At 42.9% G+C, this 20127-nt stretch overlaps 1 protein-coding gene across 4 annotated transcripts in view; it reads right to left on the bottom strand.

Moving 5' to 3' along the window:
* The window catches only part of ECHDC1 (ethylmalonyl-CoA decarboxylase 1), a 41066-nt gene extending 31966 nt beyond the window's left edge, over positions 1 to 9100 (bottom strand). Inside the window, exons 1-2 of one of the 4 annotated variants that reach the window (XM_054196009.1) lie at positions 8991 to 9100; positions 1139 to 1360 (exon numbers count right to left, since the gene is read on the bottom strand). In XM_054196009.1, coding sequence (XP_054051984.1) covers positions 1139 to 1358 — 220 coding nt within the window. In that variant the 5' untranslated portion in view covers positions 1359 to 1360; positions 8991 to 9100. Of the gene's footprint in view, positions 1 to 1138; positions 1361 to 6460; positions 6605 to 6624; positions 7587 to 8990 lie in introns of those variants that run through there. The other 3 variants (XM_054196011.1, XM_054196012.1, XM_054196010.1) reach the window with 3 other exon arrangements.
* Between the last annotated feature and the right edge of the window lie 11027 nt (positions 9101 to 20127).

Genomic DNA, 20127 nt, shown 5'->3' with positions numbered 1-20127 from the left:
ACTTCTCAAATTAGGTAATGATTTTATACATGAGCTTTTAAAGGGAAACAAAACAGAAACTGCAGAGACATCTAGGTGCGTTACCACTAACACTGTTGTTCTGTTGCGTTCTCTTCCTTTCAGCTAACAATTATTAGTGGAAGGAGCAGATTGACATTCTCCATGTAAACAGCTCTATGCTTTGCTCCTGGGTTGCAAACATATTTGCTGACAGCAAAGGAACAATAAGAAGTGGGCAAGAAAACAGAACAGCAAAAAACAAATTAATAAGATGATACAAATGCATCCACTTCAAAATATTAAGAGATAAAGGCGTTCTTAGAGTAAAGGCTCATGCACAGCTCAGGCTCAGGCAGATGCAGACCCTGAACCTGTGCCACTTATGTCTGAAGGCATAAATTGGAATATTCTAGACAGTTAAGGAGAGAAAGCAAATATACCTATGTTGGAGATCAAAGCCTCTCATAATACAAGATTAATAAAATAGGGCACTTGGTTTTGATAGCTAAGTATTGTCCAGTATAAAAGCATATTAAATAGATCCCTGACCTGTAACAACTGAGAATACCAAGCTCATCCGATCTTTAATTAACCAGTCATTGGTATTTAAGACATAAGGCAAATTAAAAAGAAATGGAAGCCAGTCTGAGTGACTGGAAAAGACCAAATTACAGAAGCTTAAGTTACAGGGAAGGCTTTAGATAGAGAATAAAGAAATAAACTCACTCTTTCTACACCACCTACAAAGCAAAGATGGCATCATCCCACACCCATAAAAATACCCTACATGTTTCCAGAGCAGTAGGGACAAAATGAAAGGAGATACAAGAAAGAGCACAGTAGCAGAACTGTGCTGACTGAAAAAAAAAAAAGGGGGGGGGGGGGGGGGGAAGAGGCATGTTCTGCCTGACAGTCCATGTGTCACTGAGAATTTCTTACATTCTTATGACGTTTATGGCAAACCTACTACGCAGAACAGTGGGCATTTGCTGCACATCTGAATAAACCTTAAACATTTCTTCTTCTAACTAGGGAACGGTAAGGCATAGATTTTCATTTTGGTTAGGCAAAATGTTAAAATGGGTAACTGCAGGAGAAAAAAAACAACAAACCAGCAACCCTATCAATGAATTAAGACCTGTGAAGGCATTCATTAGCTTTGGGTTGTTCAAAGTAAGTATTCCAATGCCATTGTCTTCTTTGGAGAGGTTGATGGATCCACCAGCAAACTGCTGAAGTTTCTTCTTTATCAATTCTTCCTCATAACCATGAGCACCATTATACAGTGACACCCTTCGCTGTTGTAATATCCTTTCCTTTGTAGTCTGAAGTAAGTTCTTCCACAGAGAAATGGCCATTTCTGGAAATAAACGGAGGGTAAAAAAATAATCAGGAAATTCCCTTTGAGATTCACCTCAGTCCTTTGACAGAGAGGGAAGGAGGACAGCAGAAACTAATATAAAGGTGATGCAATCACAAAAGTCTACAGAAATCACTGCAGACTATATTTGCAAAACTCTTAGCTTGAACCTATTCCCACAAAGTTAATAGAAGGAGTTTTATGAAGTGACTTTGGTGGTTAAGAAATAAATTAGCATCCTTTAAAGTCTTCTAAAAATTACCCAAAAGTATTTGGGTGCAGAACATCAAAGAGGCTCAAAAACTGTATTAAGACACTTACATATGCCATTAGACCAATTTACTCTGTACTAATCTTCCAAAAATTTTCACAAAAAAAACCCCACAACCCCCACCAACACACCTGTGTTGGAGACGAAATCCTATCAAAGCCCCTAGTTTTCAGGATCTGGATCTCCTGATTTTCTGTAAGCAACTATCAACTATTACACCTCAAGACCTTTCTGAGAGAAATACCTGAGGAACACAGAATTTAAGAACCAAAGACCATTCTTATATCGAGGTCTGTTCCCTGTCACCTAATTCCATTAGCACATTTATCACTCTCCATCTTAACACTAGTTAGACTTCCTAGCCTCTGGTAGCTATGTGTTTTTCCCAGTTATTCCAGTAGCTCTTGTTCCACTTTGGACTGATCTCACTTGGACATGGAACACTAGAACCTGTACAGTAACCCAAAGGAGAAAAAACAGTATTATACACAGAGCATCACATTTGCCTTTTATACAGCTATATAATATTGGTAGTTTATTTTAATGTACAAGTACACCCATGGTTTATTCCTCTGCTATTTCCACTCTACAATGTATGCATGTAGAGTGGAAAATACCAGGAAATAATACCAGGAAATAATATGGAAGTCATTATCAAATATTATTCTTGGTCAGCAGCTCTGCCGTATTTTACTTTGGAAATGGGTCTACTGGAGAAAGTGACTGACAAGTGATTTGAAAGAAATTGGGTAAAGCCTGAAGCAGAGACAGCTCATCTGAAAAAATCAAGTCATCTTTAGAAGGCACTCAGAGTGGGAGTCAAAAAAACCACCACAGGACACAGAAAAATGTTTACTATATTTAAGTATTGCAATCTGCTAGACTAGTCCTAGCTTTGCCCCAACCCCCTTTTTAATGGATACAGCTGTTCAGAAGACATCGTAGATGCTAACCTTTTGGAGAACTGGGAAAAGACTTTCTTTGTTTCTTAATCATATTTGGCAGAAACAAGACTCTCTCAAAATTGGCAAGAAGCTCCTGGAAAGTTTTTCTAAGGTGAACCCAGGACACAAACATATTCAGAGACAGAATTCAGTGACAGCTACATTTTGTGCTGTGTTCAGGGCATCTTACAGTTTACAGACTCAAAGTTTTTCAAACATTTATGATATATATGAACAAGCAAACACATGTTAAAAAAACACACACAATTAGTTTCTAATGAAAGACATGAACAATCTTGTCAGGTGTACACTTATCTTGTCTCTAGCTGCACCATCCCACACTAAAGTGGAAAATGCTTCTGTTGGGTCAGGTATAATCCTCATGGAAACAGGGGAGTCTGCACAGCAACCAGATTACAACTTGCAGAGGAGTATGCATCGTACCAGGCAATTTCAAAGAGAACCACCTATGCCAGTAGATTCATACCTGTCCTGTCACATCACATCCACCAATACAGCACTATCTCACAAGTTCAACACAAAGAAACTAGTAAGGCCTATAGGAATCTATGCATTATAACGTCATATGCACTGAAATAGTTAAAGGGATCGTTTTTTCACACCTGGTGAGACACTTCAAAGGATCTTCTGAGTTCCTTACTAAATTTGAGGTTTCAATCTGTCACTATCAACGTTCCTACACTCAAGTGTAAACTAACAAAACTAATTAAAATTAAATCAAGTTAAAATCTGATTGAATACGAGATTCATTGCTTCTTGACTATAACCCGACTGCTGCTGCACCCCGCCACACTTTCCATCTATGCACATTCTAATATTGTCTGCAATATTTCAGCCATCACCTTGCAGAGCTTTTAAAATGGCTTCTCTTGGTGAAATTTTATTTAAGAGTGTTAACAGGTTTCCAAAGCTCATTTCTCAGCTAAATGATTCTTTTATATTCAGACTCAGAAGAGAAACAGCCTTCCATTTTCTTGAAAACTTCAGCAGTCATTCCCCAGCATACATTCATGCAATAAAACTTTCCATCCAGCTACTAGTTTTTGCTCAGGAAAGAACAAACATTAAAAAGACGGATAGTGCAGGCTCTCATTGCAAAGCGTAGCTTGAACAATTAGCTCCCAATTTTTAATGAATACAAAGCCTCCCCAGTCCTCATAAGAAGATAGGCTAGATTTAATTCTCTGGGAGGCCACGATGATTGGCCTGAAAGCAAAGCAAAGTCTGTTCTGTGAACTGAACTCTGCCAAATTATAGTTGTTTGATCACTTTTATACTACCTAGATTTCACATGTCATAAAAACATACAGAGGAAAACACACTTAAGATATGGAAATTTTATTCCACCAAAAAAAAAAAAAAAAAAAGAGTCTGTCATTTTCAACTGCGTGGTTATATGCATTAACAGCTCTTTAATATTATCACTATGGTAATAAAGAGCATCAGCAAGTGCGGGATTAGAAAACAAATTGGACATCACTGCCTGCTGATCATGACTCATGATTAATGACTCATGCAAGGTATTATCATTGAATTATTTTCTTTAAAACCATCTCTTTCAGTACTGGCCAGTACCCAGTACTTTTTTAATAAAAATAAGATTATTTTAACAGCTCAGTCTGAGAAAGCTAACCACTCAGGAAAAGTGTGATATTTAAACTACAGCTCTCTCAAACTAAAGGGATTTCTGCTGACTTCTGACAAACAATATCCAAAATTTCAATCAGTACGGAGCACTTGCAATCCACGGCATGACTGAGATTGATTTTCTGTACTGTAAGTGAAAGCAGTGCAAGAGTAACTGCAGTAAATTGCAGTAACCTGCACAATGGTATAGGACAAGCTAAGAGATACTTATCACACTAAAATTTTCAGATTTTCAGTTTAACATAATTACATCTATTTAGATACACTTACAGAAATTAAGTCTTAATCTAATTTTAAAGTCAGACATGCTATATCCATTAACATCTGTAGTACACACAGTTTATCCACAGTTTTTACAGTGAAAAAAATTCTGACAGTACAGGAATAACAAACACTGTGGGCAATTAGCATCTTTCAAATGTTTTAAGAAGTGCTGCAGCTTTACATGTCACTGGTGATAACTAAGATAAGCCGATAGTATGGAGATCAATAGTTGTTCACTCCACAGTTATTGTACCTCTTACATAAAAAAACAGTTTAAATCCGATTTGGCACTCAAGTGATTTTATAACACCCTTGCCTGTGGGCTAGCAGACTGTGGGTTAATATGAACACATCCAATGTCAGCACTTCAGTATCAAAGGAATGATACACATTACACAAGAGCAACATATGTATCGACATGCAGATATTCACACACAGTATATGTATTTTTGTGTATGCATATGCCTTCTGAAAGCCTCTGGTAACTGCCTAGTTAAAATTCAGCTCTCACTACATTAATAAAAAAAATAACAGGGATAACAGCGGCACTAATATTCCCTAACTGAGCAGATTCTTTGGGAAACTAATAAACCCCAACTCTTGAATATTTGCCCTCGCCGTTCACCACTAATCTATTGCAACCCCATTTTTTCCTCTTAAAATACGCTGTATTAAACAGCAACCTCCAGCAGTGTTGCCAGTTGCAATTGCCAGCAATTTTACCCATAGCCAGCCAGAGCACTGGATGCAGGTAGCAACTTACCGGGTGGGCAGAAGAACTAAGATAAACCAGAATACTGGACACTGGGAGCCCAAACAAGCATTTGAGCTGCATGCACAAACAAGAAATGCTGCCCTACAGAGCAGCTACAGAGAAATTATCGGCAAGTTAAAATACACGAGCGGGGGGGGGGGGGGTGGGGAAGAAAAGAAAAAAACCAACTCAAAGATAGTGCCTGAATTATTGACGCAAGCAAGGAAAAAAGAAGATGGGGAGAAAAGATGCAGGGATGTGTTTTTAATACATCAGGGAAATAAACATGGCCTTTCACACAGGGCAGGAAGTGAGAGATGCAATGTATCTCTCTCTGTATCACAAAATACAGACTTGTAAACCACCTGCAAAAAAAAAAAATCAGCTGAATTTCTGGGTTTGGATGAAGGTATACTGAGATAAACTGTAGCAGAGATAAAGGGATCCAACACACAAAATCCACAAAAGAAATTTCAGGGAGAAGAAAATATTCAAATAACAAAACAAAAAAACAATTAGAAAGCCACTTTTGTGAAACTGCCAAAAGCATCAAAGGCAGCTGATGGGTTAAGAAGCACAGAATTTGACTTGATTAAGACCTTCAGCAGCTGCAGTTTCACTGACGAGCACAGAAGAGTGAAGACAGGGATGGAAGATGTGAACTGAAGATGATGATGATATGACTCACAGTTCAACCCTGCGTATTTTACCAGTCCCTGTACGAGGCATTCATCTGTATTACAGAGCAATGTGTGTGACTATGGTATGCTTCAACGGGTTCCTGCAGTGACTGACTAATGAATGGAAAGCAAGAGGTGACCCAGTGCTGAGGACTGGCACAACTGACCCTACAGCTGATGCATGAAAGAAAGAAGAGCAGAGTGAAAGAGAATATAATCAAAGCATGAAAATAGTCTATCTGTACAAAAAAAAAAAAAAAGTAGGTTGAAAATGCATGGAAATCAGTAACACCAACTGACTGGAACCTGGGCCAGTGGGCTGGTGGGTTATTGTGGGGAGAGGAAAAAAAATAAAAATAAATAATTCCAGTGTTGGAGAGAGAGAAGGAATTCAGAAACAGCAAGATCAAAGGGGGCCAGCCTGGAGACAAATCAAGACAACACCATGGATCTCATAGCAAACAGGAGTCACCAGACCCTGCCTTCAGATACAAGAAAGGTGTAGGAGGGAGGTCTCACCTGCAGGATTCCTCCCCAGCAGTGGCTCAACAGGTCACCGTTGCCAGCTGCTTGTCACCACCCCTCACCTGAAGGTTACAGAGCTCTCCATCTACCTCATCTGCTTATGCATCTCTCTTCTTTCCCTCAATGATGCGTGGGTTTGGTTAACTTAAACACCTTACCTGACAGGTTCTTCCCACTCTGATAATTACCAGCTGAGGCAAGCTGAGGGCAGTCACCTCTCCAGCTGGCTTTCCTTCAGCTGGAAGAAAGCAGTGAGCAGATCTTAAGCATGCTAAGGATCGGCAGCAGAAAACCAACTGACAAATACAGAAACTAAACAAAGCATGGGAAATTCTGCCTCCCCAAGAAGGAAAATGCATCTCGTCTGTGGCATCTCTACACAAAGCAGAACTCCTACTAAGTTCAACAGGAGCCACCTCAAGCTCATGCCTTTCTCAAGACACTGCGGCTCTCAAACTTGATGAGCCCCGTTCAAGTTTTTAGTGTATTGTCTCTGGTAACCGCATTGTAGACAAATGAGATGGGATCAGTCGTCTTTCCAATTCAGCGTGATGACACTTAAAGAGCTTTGTCACTCCTCTAAAAGTCAGCTTTAGAAGTAGCTGGTATTATAAAGGACAGGGTTTTTAGCCTCTACGTTACTTAGAGAAGAGAACAAGAAGCTTAGGCCTCCTAGTTTCTAGATGTCAGCATTAGAAACAACGTTTACCTGTTCAGAAACTGAGAGAACAAGAAGTCAGGTGTCCAAATCAACCAACTGAAATGGCTTCAAATCATGCATATGTGAAATAAAAATAAATTGTGTAAAAAAAAACCCTTTTCAACAGTGTAAGTAAAAACCCCCTTTGTCTGTGGTTTCAGTTTTAAGCTGTCCTACCCTTTATGCCTCTTTTCTGCTTCTACCTCTCTTTTTTCCTTGGTTTTTTTTTTCCCCATTGTTTCTGAGCAGCTGAATTCCAGGGACAGCAAGCTATGTGTTTTCCAAATTACTTGTTCTTTGTTTAGTTTTGTATTTTTTAACGGTCCCTGCAGGATAAGGTTTACATGTGAATTGTCTCTCTATTCCTAACCAATTATGTACTCTTTTAATCACATTTTAATTAATTTGAACACCTAGTAAACAAATCACAAAGAAACATACCCACGTCCAGTGAAAAATAATGGCATTCAAGGATGCAAAACAGCTGACAAAAGAAGTCTTTCCATAAATACACATGACACTACCTAAAACATTTGGGTTTGGTCACATAGTGAGTACAAGATCTTGAGTTTCACAGCAGAAGGGGAGAGCAGGAATCTGTTATCTTCTGCAAAAAGCACACATACCCTTTATTTTCTAACGCTTTGACCTAAAGAGGTTCTCTTTGCCTCTGTAACAGTGACAGAAAACACTTTTAAGTTCACATAAACCTCGCTGCCTGCTACATGTATTTTGGACACCTTTAAAATGAACAGATGAGCTGCTTCACAGGAAGGGAAATCACCACAACTAACTCACCATTCACTTTTTAATTGCTAAATCCTAAACCATAAAAAGCATAAGGATGAATTCATTGCAGTTGCAACTGCAAATACTGATGCTTTCCCAAGGATTAATTTGACTTAAGAACTATAAAAAGTTTTGTAGTCGAGCACTGCTCCGAATTCCACTTGGTACAGCGTTCTTTACTATTGGTCTCCTTACCACCATCACCACCAGTGAATAAATGCTCCTGCTGACAGCAGCAGGAAAACTGCATCCTAATGTCGGAAGTGGCCACGCAGCATGATTCTCAGGGGCGCATCTCCTGCTCCCCTGTAACAGCACTGGGAACCAGCAGAAGCCCACCACGACAGCCTGTCACCTGGCTCCTTGGCTCTACACACCAAATTTTGGGAAGCAAAGCTATCCTGCATGGTATCACCCTGGGAAGAAAGTGAAGAAAGGCTCGAGGGGGAGAGAGGGGAAGCTCCTTCCCCAGCAGAGGTTTCTTGCTGCTGACCTTGTGCAATGCCAAAATCCTGACAAGCGTGCTGTAGCACTTGGCCTGACCTGGGCAAGCACTCCTGGCACGGACCATTTTTTACGTATTTATACATTTTAAATACACAGCCAAGGAAGAGCTCTGTGCCCAGCAGAGCTGAAGGGGGCCATAACCGGCTGTTCCCAAAATAACACCCGAGGTCTCTGGGCTGAAGCCGAGCAAGAGCATAACATTTTCAGGCAGAAACACCAGCGGCCGCTCCAGCACCGGCGAGGCCACCTCGCCTTAGCAGCAGCGGCCCCGCGGGGTCCGGGCCGCCCCCGGCCCGGGCCCAGGCCCCGGGCCCCTCCTCAGCCCGAAGCCCCGGCCGGACCCTGCCCCTGCCCTTGCCCTTCCCCATCTCCTTCGCCCCAGGGCGCCGCAAAGGCCCCGAGCCGCCTCACCAGCCCCGGCCATCCCCTTTCCCCCCGCGACCCCGGCGAACCGCCAGGGCAGCCCCCGAGCGCCGCAGGTCTCGGGCCAGCCGCGGGGGAAGCAGAGGCCCACGCCCGGGCACTGACCTGGCCCCGCCGCTCCCCTTTCCGTTGCCGGTCGGTGCTGCGGGGAAAGCGGCCCCGCCGGGAACCGCCGCCGCGCCGGGCCGGGCCGGGTAGGGATGGCGGCGCCGGGCCGAGGCCTTGGGGCTTCGCCTGCAGACACCCCGCCGTGGGCAGCAGCAGGTGCCGGGCAGGCCCCGGGGAGAAGTAATAGCGATTAAAGAGAATATTGAGCCCCTGCGAGCCCGATGCTGCGTGGGGGCCGGCAGCCGGGTGGCCTGAGCCGCAGCTGGGGAGCAGTGTCCCTTGCTCCATGCCACATCCACTTAGGGGTGACCCCAGGCACCAAACCCGGCCTAAATTTAAGCGGTTTTGCTGCAGAAGGTGCTTGTTAGCTCCAAGGTTGCTAAGTACCACATAAGCAGCTCATTATTATTTTTGTTTCCTGCCCCGGTAGCCTGCATCGCTAAAAAGCAAGCCCAGGATTTCCACCCAAGCCAGTGTAATTAAAGATGCTAATTTCACCACCGTCCCAGAACAACGTCTTGTCTCAGGTTGCTGGGGTTCAGACGCAGGCCTTTGCCGGGGGGATTCAGCTGGTGCAAAAGGGCTGCTCACTGACCTCCCGCCTCGTGCTGGGGAGGCATTAATGCTGCCACAAAGAGAGACTCAGGCTCCTCATCTTCATATATATCTATTTTATCTATCAATCAGCCCTTTTTTATCTGTCAGCCCTTTCCTGCAGACCTGCTCCTGGCCACTGCCTCCCCAGCTTCAGGTGCTGCTCACCTGCACCCATGCTCTGCCAGCTGGGACAAAGTGACCAGCCGGCTGCAAACTACCCTGGCATCAAAAGGGAGTAATCCTTTGGGTATAATTTTGTCTAAACTTAAAGCTGGCATGAAATGGCACCGTCACACACAGCCCTGCCCTCTCTGCCCTTCCCCTGGCTGCTGGTTTTCCCCCGCGGAAGAACGTGTGCTGCCATGCCAGGAGCCAGACCAAGGGAAATAAATGCTTGTTTCAGTGCAGATCACTTAGTGTAGTCAAAGCAATATGCAAATATGAGCCAGTCTTTATTACTACTTCCTTGTTAATACACATACATAAGATGACTCAGTTTTAAATATTTGTAGCATGGCTGAAAGATGTATCTGGAAATACATCTTCTCCACCTTATTAAAGCTGTTTTTCAACCCGACTGTCAATACAAACATCCTGAAGTTGGTCCAGTTGATGAAATAATATGATTGAATATGTAGAGGGTTTCAATTATAGAGGGTTTCAATTAATCATACATTTGGAAAAACAAAATCTTTGCACTCTGAAGAGATATTTTAAATTTTGTATTGTTAAGAGAATGCTATGACGATATGAAATATTCTAGTCCCAGGTGGCAATATCTTTATACAGCAGAAGGATTCATTCCCTTATTATGACACTCCCAATATAAACAGAAATACTGCAACATGCGGGCTCCCCTCTTAATTTTTCCTCTTGGGTTCACAGAGGAGAGATTTTTCCAGTAGGATTCAGTTCTGCATTTGTTTCTGGAAAATCTCAGTATCAAGTTAGAAATCTGTGTGCGTGAAGCAGCTCTCACCAGGTCCTGCTCCCAAGGCCTTGTCGCCTTTGGAGCAGAGCAATGGCCAGACACATCCCAGCTAGGTCTGAAGCAGAGGAGAGTGATGGTGGTGGGAAGCTCGTGGTTTTCTAGGTAACATATTGCCACCTAGCAGCACTTAGTGAAAGTAGCACAAACCTGACCTGCAGTTCCATAAACGGCAGTTTGCCTCACTTTTGCTTTTATTGCATTGTATCATATACGACATAATGATTAGAATACGATATATTAGGAGCATTCAGAGTGCAGAATGAGGACTGTAGGAAAAAGAACAGACAAATGGGATTCTCTTTGAAAACAGACACTAAAGATCCTTACAATATTGTAGGATGGTGACAGCAGGATGGCGACAGCAGGATGGCGACACTACTCCCTGCATGTTTGACTGTACAATAAGAAGGAAAAAAAAAGACCAAAAAGACAACAAAAAAGAGGAAAAATATGCCCAATCCTGCAAAGTTTCTCATTCTTATTCATGCAAATAATCCCGCTGATTTCAGTAACACTTTCTGCTTGCATTGCTAAAGCAGTACTGCCCTAGGAGAGTCAGGTCACCGCCTGAATTATTTAGAATGTTCCCATTCCCCAGCACTGACCCAGAAGCTGATGACGGTGTGCTGGCTAAAAGAGCAATGCCTCACTCTTGGATCCAAGACTGCCAGACTGAAATATTGAATTCCTATAGGTACAGAGCTCCCTGGTGCTATTTTTACAAACCCTTTTCAAAGCCATGGAACAAACTGATGACAGATCTGGGCTTAGATCTCAGGAATTATTGGATACCAACTGACACATAACCCCACCGCCAGTTCATAAAGGGTTCCTTGAATGTAATTTTTAGGAGGCAAATATCATCAACTCTGTGTAACAGGCTAAAGGACGGCCTAATGCATACTCCAAAGACTACATCCACAAAAATTATGCGGATACCTGCATTCTATTTCTAGATTTCTGAAATCTTTCTAAAATTTAGATTTCGGGATCCAAAATCATGATATTCACTTTGTCCTCACAGCCTAGCCCTGGAGGCTCCCAAATCCCGTTGGTGCCTGGCAGCTGTGATTCACGGGAAGAAACAATTTATATCAGGCTAGCTAACAAGACTACCGCCCCAGCTGTCTGTCCCGTCCCCACTGCGGATATCTGAGATGCCCCTGAGCTGCCGCAGCTTTCTAAACACAGCCCCACATGCCAAGTTAAATTTGGTTTGATTTCGTTAGGCAGGGGCTGGTTGGGGACAGGGCAGTCACCGTGCATACCTCGGGACTGCAACCTTATCAGGAACTTGTCCGTCTCATGAATCAAAGCACACAAGACTGGGATTATTTCCTACACAAGATTCAGTCACTGGACATGTCCACATCCCACACAAGATTTGGTCACTGGACATGTCCACAAAGGGCTCAGCTCTTCTCAGGTAGCTCCATACCAGTCCTACCACAATGTTGATTTGATATTCTCTGCCCACGTTGTTTAAGGGTCTCCTCCTGCGGGATCTGTGGGAACCAGCAGAGCTGACCCCAGGCTCCACCAAGACATGGCTGGAGGAAAAGGCAAAGAAATACCTGCTTTCTGTAGCACGGCATGGGAAAATGTCACCAGGCCGGGTTGAATGTCATCTTTTGCCCAAGCAAACCAGCTCATTTCTCTGGGGAAGGTGCTCTGATCGGCAGGCTGGGGTGTGTTGTGGGGAAGCTGAGAGAAAGGAGCCCAGGCCTCCATGCCAAAAGCTGTTTCACTTGAAATATAATGAAACATTGATCAGGCCAGAGAGCAGGAGAGAGGTTCAGCATGGCCACAGCTTGGTGTTTGCTCAGTCTCTCAGTGACCCAGCAAATACTGATGTATTTAAACATTAATAGCTACTTAAATTATTGCATGCAATATGGAGCAGTTCGAACAGGTCAGGTAAAGCATGTTCTTGCTCAGCAAAGTCCTCCATCTGGTTCCAGCTCACCACTGGAAGGGTGGGCTCAGACCAGCTCCTGCCAAAAGGGCCAGCAGGCCCCTGCCACGTGGTCCCACCTTTCACTTTACCACACTGTCATTTGATGGGACATTAATTTTCTGTCAGGAAATGTATACAGTACAAAAATATGCTTGTGAGTGGTTTACCTTCCTATACAAGATAAGATCTTATTTCACAAGATTGCTCAACTTACAGCACACATTAAAATAATAGTTCATCTCTGCTGATGGGTGGGGGTCCCACTCTTCTCCTCCTTCCTTGGAGTGAGGACTGAGGGCGACTGCCCAGTGAGCTGGTTGAGCTCACCAAACTGGCAGAAAAGTGCTTTAGCACATTTTTATTCCAGTGCTAAGGAACTGAACCAGCCTGGCTTGCTACCAGACGAGCTGCAGGGACACGTAACGGGGGAAAGAAGATGGGGAAAACCATATAAGAAAGGCCTTTTTTTCTTTTTTTTTTCTTTTTTCTTTTTTTTAAAGTGTTGTTTTAGCAGCACTGAGCTGTCAAATGGGCTTGGTTGTATTATTATGCCTGACTTTCCCCATGGCATTCAGGGCATTGCCAGTTTGAGGAGAGGGAGCGGGTTAGAAATATGTGGCCCAGGGTCGAAGCTGAGAGATGCCTGAGCAGGTGCCCTTCTTTTGGGGGGGCAGCCAGTCCCTGGGTCAGGCTAATTGTACTGGAAAACTCCACCCTAAATCCCTTTGAAGATCCATCTGTGTTTTCTCTGTCTTCCTCAATTCTCTCTCGCCACTCTGTTCTGTAAAACTTTCAGGAAAAAGAGGCATCGTGCCTTTTTTTCCAAGAGCATTTGAATCACACAGAAGTAGGCCAGGTGATAATTGCACAGCACATTGTAGTGCTGCTTAAATGTCAGCTGTTAATTAAAAGCCTCTCCTGAAAATGGGCCATTAATTAGGGCGAAAGCAGCCATTTTTTACGGGTTCTGACTAACCAGTGAGAAAAAGCATTATTTCAACATTGGTATTGGAATTGTTCATTTTTATTTGTCTGAGGTGTGTTTACTATTTAAAGAAAAACAACTGAAAAAATTACAACTCACTGAATTTATTGTTCTTTCCTTTAAAGAGAGTTTAAAATAAATATTTTGGCACAAGAATATTCATGGGCACACAGATTGCAATAGGGAACATTTCAGTATTAGGTCCAGATGTCTCTAGCAGTCGTATAGCCTTGGTAGGAATGCTTAAATGCTGTAGATATTAAAATACAGCTCTGACCTGCGAGAACAGCCTGTTGTGGCACTTCACTCGTGTCTTTCTGTTCTTAAGAAAATGGCACTATCTGAATGAATAATGTTACACAGACACCAAAATGTTTGCTAAATCTGGGCCAGAAAGTAAGGCATGTGCTTCCTTTGAAGCTTTTCTGAATTATTAGGGAGAATCATAATATTGATAAAGGATCTAAGTGTTCCAGACTAAAGAGATATATATATCTGAGCCTTGCAACATAACCATCTTGCTTTTTGTCTCTTTGGCCTGGATTCAGCAAAGCAATTAAGCCCCTAAATAGTCCCATTGATTTCAGTGACACATAAGCACTTTGCTGAATCAGGTCCACTTTTGCCTGCCAAACCGCATTCCTTCTTGTCTCACAGTCTATTAGAGATTTTGAAAGAGCAATTCCAGTTGTTATCAGCAGCTGTAACATGAAATCAAGGTAGATGTTGGCACTTTTATGCCCATATGCCTATGCAGGAGGTCCATCTACGAGAAACTGTGCAGAGATCTGATTGAAGATTTCAGTCTTTCCCTGTTGCAGTATTCCCACAAGGCGCGGTTCATCACACCGCCATGGACACCAATAATTGCTTTTACAGGAAGATCTTTATCTACGGAGCAGTCACATCACCCCAGCTACAGCAAAGACAAGCCCTCGAAGCTGGACTGATCTCTTGAAATCTGACCATGGAGAAGAAGCCCCTGAACCAGCCATGCCGGAGGTGCCTCTGGGCACAGTGCCCACCTCTCCCAAGCCATGGCTCCTGCGGCCACTGGTGGTGCAAACACTAAGTCAACATCAGTTTTGTTTCATACATGGCTCTAGTTCCTCTTTTCACGTGAAGAGCTAGTAAGTGGTTCTGGGTGAAATGGCAAATGCTGTGATGTGAGCTGAGAGTTGTTGCTAAAATGAGCAGAATTGGAATATTTTTTGGTACCTTATTCCCTGCTTTCATCTGCCTTTTCATCATTTCTCTTCCTTCTTTTCTGGTCACATCTATTTTTTGCTCATAATATTTTTCTAGTTAGCACTTTACAGAGAAAGAGAAAATGGTGAGAACGGAGTGGCGGCAGAAGCTGCAGAGCTTTTCTCTTTAAAAGCAGAGATGGGTTTATTTTTCTGAAGTACACGTTATGTAAGTGTATCATTTCCACAGCTGAATTATTTCAAAAGATGGATAATGAGGTTCTCATCTGGGTCAAGACAGAGCAGCCTGCTGAACTCTATGACCCCACTTTCACGGGAAAGATGACCAGTGTAGAGTTTATCTTGTAAAAGGCCACATTAAATAGAAACACAATGCATGTAAAAATACTGTAATGGTAAAAGAGGTAATTAATAGAAAGAAACTTATGATTATCACCAGAGATTTCATGGTATTAAATCTAGATATTTTAATAGCATGAAAGAACTGTTAATGGCTGCAATCATGTCGCTGAAGTAGTTAATTCAGGAATAAATTAATTTATACCTACATGTCAGTATTTTTTAAATATTGTAAAATTCTGGGTTTGTATACATTTTTTTGTTTGTCACAGAAAAAGTTCTTGATTATGTACTGTTCTTAAAGCCTTTAAAGATTAACCAGGCCCTGCACTTTTCCTGCATTGAAAGCATAATCCTGTGCAGACCTGATGTTCTAACCTATCACTCTTTTTTGCAGTGTCAAAATTTGCTGCTTTTGTGATCCAATTCAAAGCTAAAACCAAATGCAGAGAGATTTGGAAGGAAAATAAACCTCTTGAGATTCCTTTTGTGTTACTGGTGCTTCCTGTGCTGACCCGTTTTCCCCTGTCAACAGATGACAACCGGACAAACAACATACAGAATTTCAATTAACTGTTTGGGTGTTTTTAAATAAATAATTTCAGCCTAAAATAACACCTAACATGAATAACACTGGAATATGAACATCTGTGACTTAGCTTATCATTCTCTCTATGTTTTCACTAGCAGTGCAGTGAATCTTTATTTTATTTGAATTGATCTAGATAGGTGCATGTTGCCAGCTGGCCTAAAGTAACGGGGATGCAAAATCCCTGGACTATCAAAGGTAACCAGGGGACGGCAGGCTGGAGTCAGCCTGAGCGTAAATTTATGTGGTCTGTGTCCCTGAGGCAGGGCTGCTCCTGCTTGCGTTGGTTGTGCATAATCTGGTTGTACATTCAGACAGATTTATTTCAGGATGCTGCTGAGGAGTGTATCTGAAAATATGACCAACCTATCCTGACAAGAAAAGGCATAAAGAAATGAAAAGACCACTTCATCGATTTTATCATCTCTCTTTATTGCCTTTTAGATACATGTGAATAAAACAGGATTTAAAATATTATCAGAAAGCATGAATCTTCACACAATGCCTTTCTGCCTTTCTGGTGCTTAACACATACTTCCCAAGAAAACAAATTTTACAAGCTCTTAACTGCTGAATCAAGTGAATAAATCACAATTAATAACTTATTTAGTGCAGACAGATTTATTTTTCTATTCCTATAAAGCTGCTGATGAGGTACTATCTCATCATTTCCAAAGGTGTTTAGGATTTGGGTTGGTTTTCCCTCCATGCCTGTTAGTCCGGTGTTACTGGGAGGCTGGGTGAGCTCGGTGGCTAGCTGGCCCGCGTGTGTGTGTGCCTGCACGCCGGCACAGCGCTGAGCTAAGGACAAACCTCGGCGCAGTTTCACAGGAAGACAGGGGAGCTACCTGAGCTGGCAGTGGGGGATGCTCTGCCCAAGCGGTTGAGCTAACCTCTCTGCCGAGCGAGCAGACTTTCCCCGTCGATGACGACAGCGGGCACTGGCGAGGGGAGCCTCCTGCCTTTCCATTTGCCTCCCCTTCCCCTTCTGCAGAATGGCAGATGGATGGCTGGACAAACATCCTTTGCAGAGTGTTTTGTAGCATTAGGTATTTGTATTATTATTCATCAAATGTGATCAGACATTTGTGGCCATATATATTTTAGCAGCTTCTAATCTAGCATGCTGTGCAGTATTCCGTTTGCTGTTTCCCCATCCAAGCAGAAAGAGATTGGCAGGGACCGTAATCACATCTTTTAAAAAAAAAAAAACAACTGCAAATGAAAATAACAGAAATGAATCTTTCTATAGACTTGGCACAAGGATGCTGCATGGGGAATTAGCGTCATCTCAAGCCCCAGGTGGTTAAAATCCTGCCTGGGGACCTGGCACCCAAACTGCCTACAACAGTTTGGGAGCCTCAGAGCAGCTGCCGTGCTCTAAATGTCATTGAGGGAGCATGGGACACCCAGGAAAAAAAGTGAACCAGAAAATCTGTCAGGATCCAGTGCATGAGAGGGGCTCTCTGTCATGTGCCAGGTCACGCAGCAAGGGCAGATACCCGTGTAAGTGGCGTGAGCACTCCCATGTATTTATGCAGCTCCCGCAGCACTTTGGTCTCTTCCTCTGTTGCTCCATGGCTCACCACAGCTCTTTGTCAAACAGCTACAACACCACATCCTTACTGAGAGGCCGAGAGGCCAAAGTGCAGTCTTAAATACATGTGATACAGGTCTTTGAGAGGAAGGTGGAAAAAGTGTTCCACATAAAACGCGGTGGTAGCTGGCAGATCCTGCCTCCCAGTGCAGTGACTGATGGGTCCCCGCAGTGGTGCCTGGCTCCTGCTACGGCCCAGACTCATTCAGAACCAGAAGCTGAGCCATTGCTTCTCACAAAGGTTTCTTAGAAGAGATAAAAGGTTTTTTTGATGCCATTATTAAAAATCTGTCCTGCTATGACTCGTAAAGCCTTTGTGAGTACAAATTATTAATGCAAATAAACTCTTCCATACTAGAAGAGGGAAGGTGTATTTGTTGATTGGCCTAGGAGCAGAAGCCAACGTTTATTTTAAGAGGCCTTTTTTTCAGGATCCTTTTTGTCAAACACCACAAATAAAAAGTAGAAAACACTAGAAGTGATTCTCCAAAATTTTCTCTGCATTAGCTGCCGTGTGAGTTCATTCCTCTTCCTACCATGCCTTGCTACCATGTGGCAAGCTGGGATGTTGCAGGACCCTTATATCCTACCTTGTCCCTACTCTGCCACATTGCTTTTGAAGTGGAATCAATACCGTTCCAAGCAGCACTGAAATTCCATCTTAATTTACTGAACCATAATGTATATTTAAGGCTGTAAGGTGAGAGAAGACGACGGACCACAGAAAGACCAACATTCATTACCCCCTGCACTCGGACTCTAGGAGGCTCAGTATTGGGCCTGACCGGTCACTTTTTTCTGTGAGTGAGAAAAACAAGGACATGTGCTTTCCTATGGATTTGTGCTTGCTTGGTGGCTCATCCAGCTCCTTTGCAACAGCCCAAGGCAGAAGCAGCGCAACACAGCATGTGTGCTGGGTGGCTGCCAGTGCTCCTGGGTGACCACTGCCGAAATGAAGGAGTAGTGGTTGTTTTGCTTAACTTTCTTTTGAAGGGGAATTAATTTGAGTTCACTAAGGTGATTGACCTGAAGCTTTCAGGAATCTGAATATCTTTGAGACCTGGAGACCTCTGTCAGACTTGGCTGACATAAAGCAAAGGATTCAGAAACTGCTGTGCAGACAGCATAATCCCATCAAACTAATTTTCAGGCTGAAAGTCATGGTAATAAATGTGACATTCACACATACATTGTGTTTCTTATCTGGATTCTTCAGAGTCATTATGATTATTTGGATCACATTTTTGAGACTGCCAAAGAAAGACTAAAAATGAACTTAAAAAATTTTAAAATGTATATTCTCACATAATTATTTGACTTATGTTTGGAAATTTAAACTAGCAAAATTCCTTGGAAACAAAGTCATTGAGTAGGAAAGGATAAGTGCACATTAGAGTTTGCCTACTTCCAACAGATGCTGCAGATTCATGGAAGTCCTTGTGGCCATTTTACAGGTAAGGGTTTTCACTGGGAGAGCTTTCTTTTGGGATGGCATCCTTGCTGGCAGCCCCTGCGGCCGCTGTCTTGCAGTCTGGTAGAGGGAGGAATGCTCACAGCCTCCAGGGCTTCCCGCTTGCCATGTTTGGTGCTGTGAGAGAAGGTCAGCAGCAAGGATGGACCTGTCAGCCCCTAAAGAAGGGGAAGTCTTGGAGCGAGCCGGATCACCTGGAGTAGAAATTTACTTTATGGCTTTTTTCCCCACCTCTACCCCTTCTCTTCTTGATAACTGATTTAATTACGACTTTCGTTTTTCTCCTGGCTCCTGCAGTAAAGGAGGTTTGTCTATCTTTGCTTCCATTTTGAAAACACAAAGATGCTTTTGTAAGATCCCACCTGGCCAGATGGCTGCTACTAGCCTTAGTGCTTCAGCAAGTGATCACAAATTGTCAGATCACCCGATTACATCACCCTCTGAACATACAGGCATTGGAATACATTACTTGTTTTAAGCATAATCTCTTCAGAGCTAATCAAGACGAAGCAAGAGAAGCGAGGCCAAGGACCGGGGCCCATTAACACCTCTCAGCACGCATTGGACCGGACTACAGACTTGTGTTCATGATGTACTGGGCTAAAGAGACCACTAACCATGGCTGCAGGGACTAGAAATATTGCATTAACAGAGTTTACTGCATTTGGTAACAGTGCTGCAGCAATTTATATAGTACCCTTCCTTCCTCTAGGAGCTCACTCCTAACCCAGTACCTCCTCCATCATGTTTGCACAAGGGTTATGTGTCCAGGACACGAACCGAATCGATGTTTTGGTTTGGCTGAAAAGTTGCACAGCCAAGGAAATGAAAGTTGACTTTCAGACAGGTCAGTTCTGTGATCTAGTTCATTGCATGACTATACAAGCAGTTATGCCAGGCACAAGGAAGGAGGGAAGTGTGGTGTAGGAACAAGACACTAAGGTGAGAAGGAAGAAAGGGCCACTTCAGCAAGCATTGCTGCAGAATAAAGGTCCACAGAGCCATAGGCCAGTCTGCTTTAGAAGAAACTAGTATTTATGATCATTCCTGCACCAAGTATTATCTCCTGGTTCAGTAAGATGTAGAGACGCTAGCCCTTCTTGGCAGATTTTCCGTCTTCTTAAAAATAAAGTAAATTTCAACAATAATGTAATATATCTGTTACAATGACACGACATAGCCGAGGCATACATCTGAGCTATCATAACAGCTTTTTCAACAGAATAAATATAACGTTTCCTGCTTTCTCTGTTCCCCAGTATGTTAATGTCTTTTTGACATTTCATCCTCATTGCCCCGTGCTCTGAGATCTCATTCTGGATCCAGTCAGTCTGATACGTGGAGCTACATGTACCTTACAGCAGTTCACATCAGGGAACTCTCTGCTTTTTCCTACAAGC

The sequence above is a fragment of the Rissa tridactyla genome, chromosome 3 (genome assembly GCF_028500815.1).
Source record: "Rissa tridactyla isolate bRisTri1 chromosome 3, bRisTri1.patW.cur.20221130, whole genome shotgun sequence".
In the NCBI taxonomy this organism is placed as follows: Eukaryota; Metazoa; Chordata; class Aves; order Charadriiformes; family Laridae; genus Rissa; species Rissa tridactyla.
Note: the sequence above shows the minus strand (reverse complement) of the source record. Positions and strands in the feature narration are given on the sequence as shown.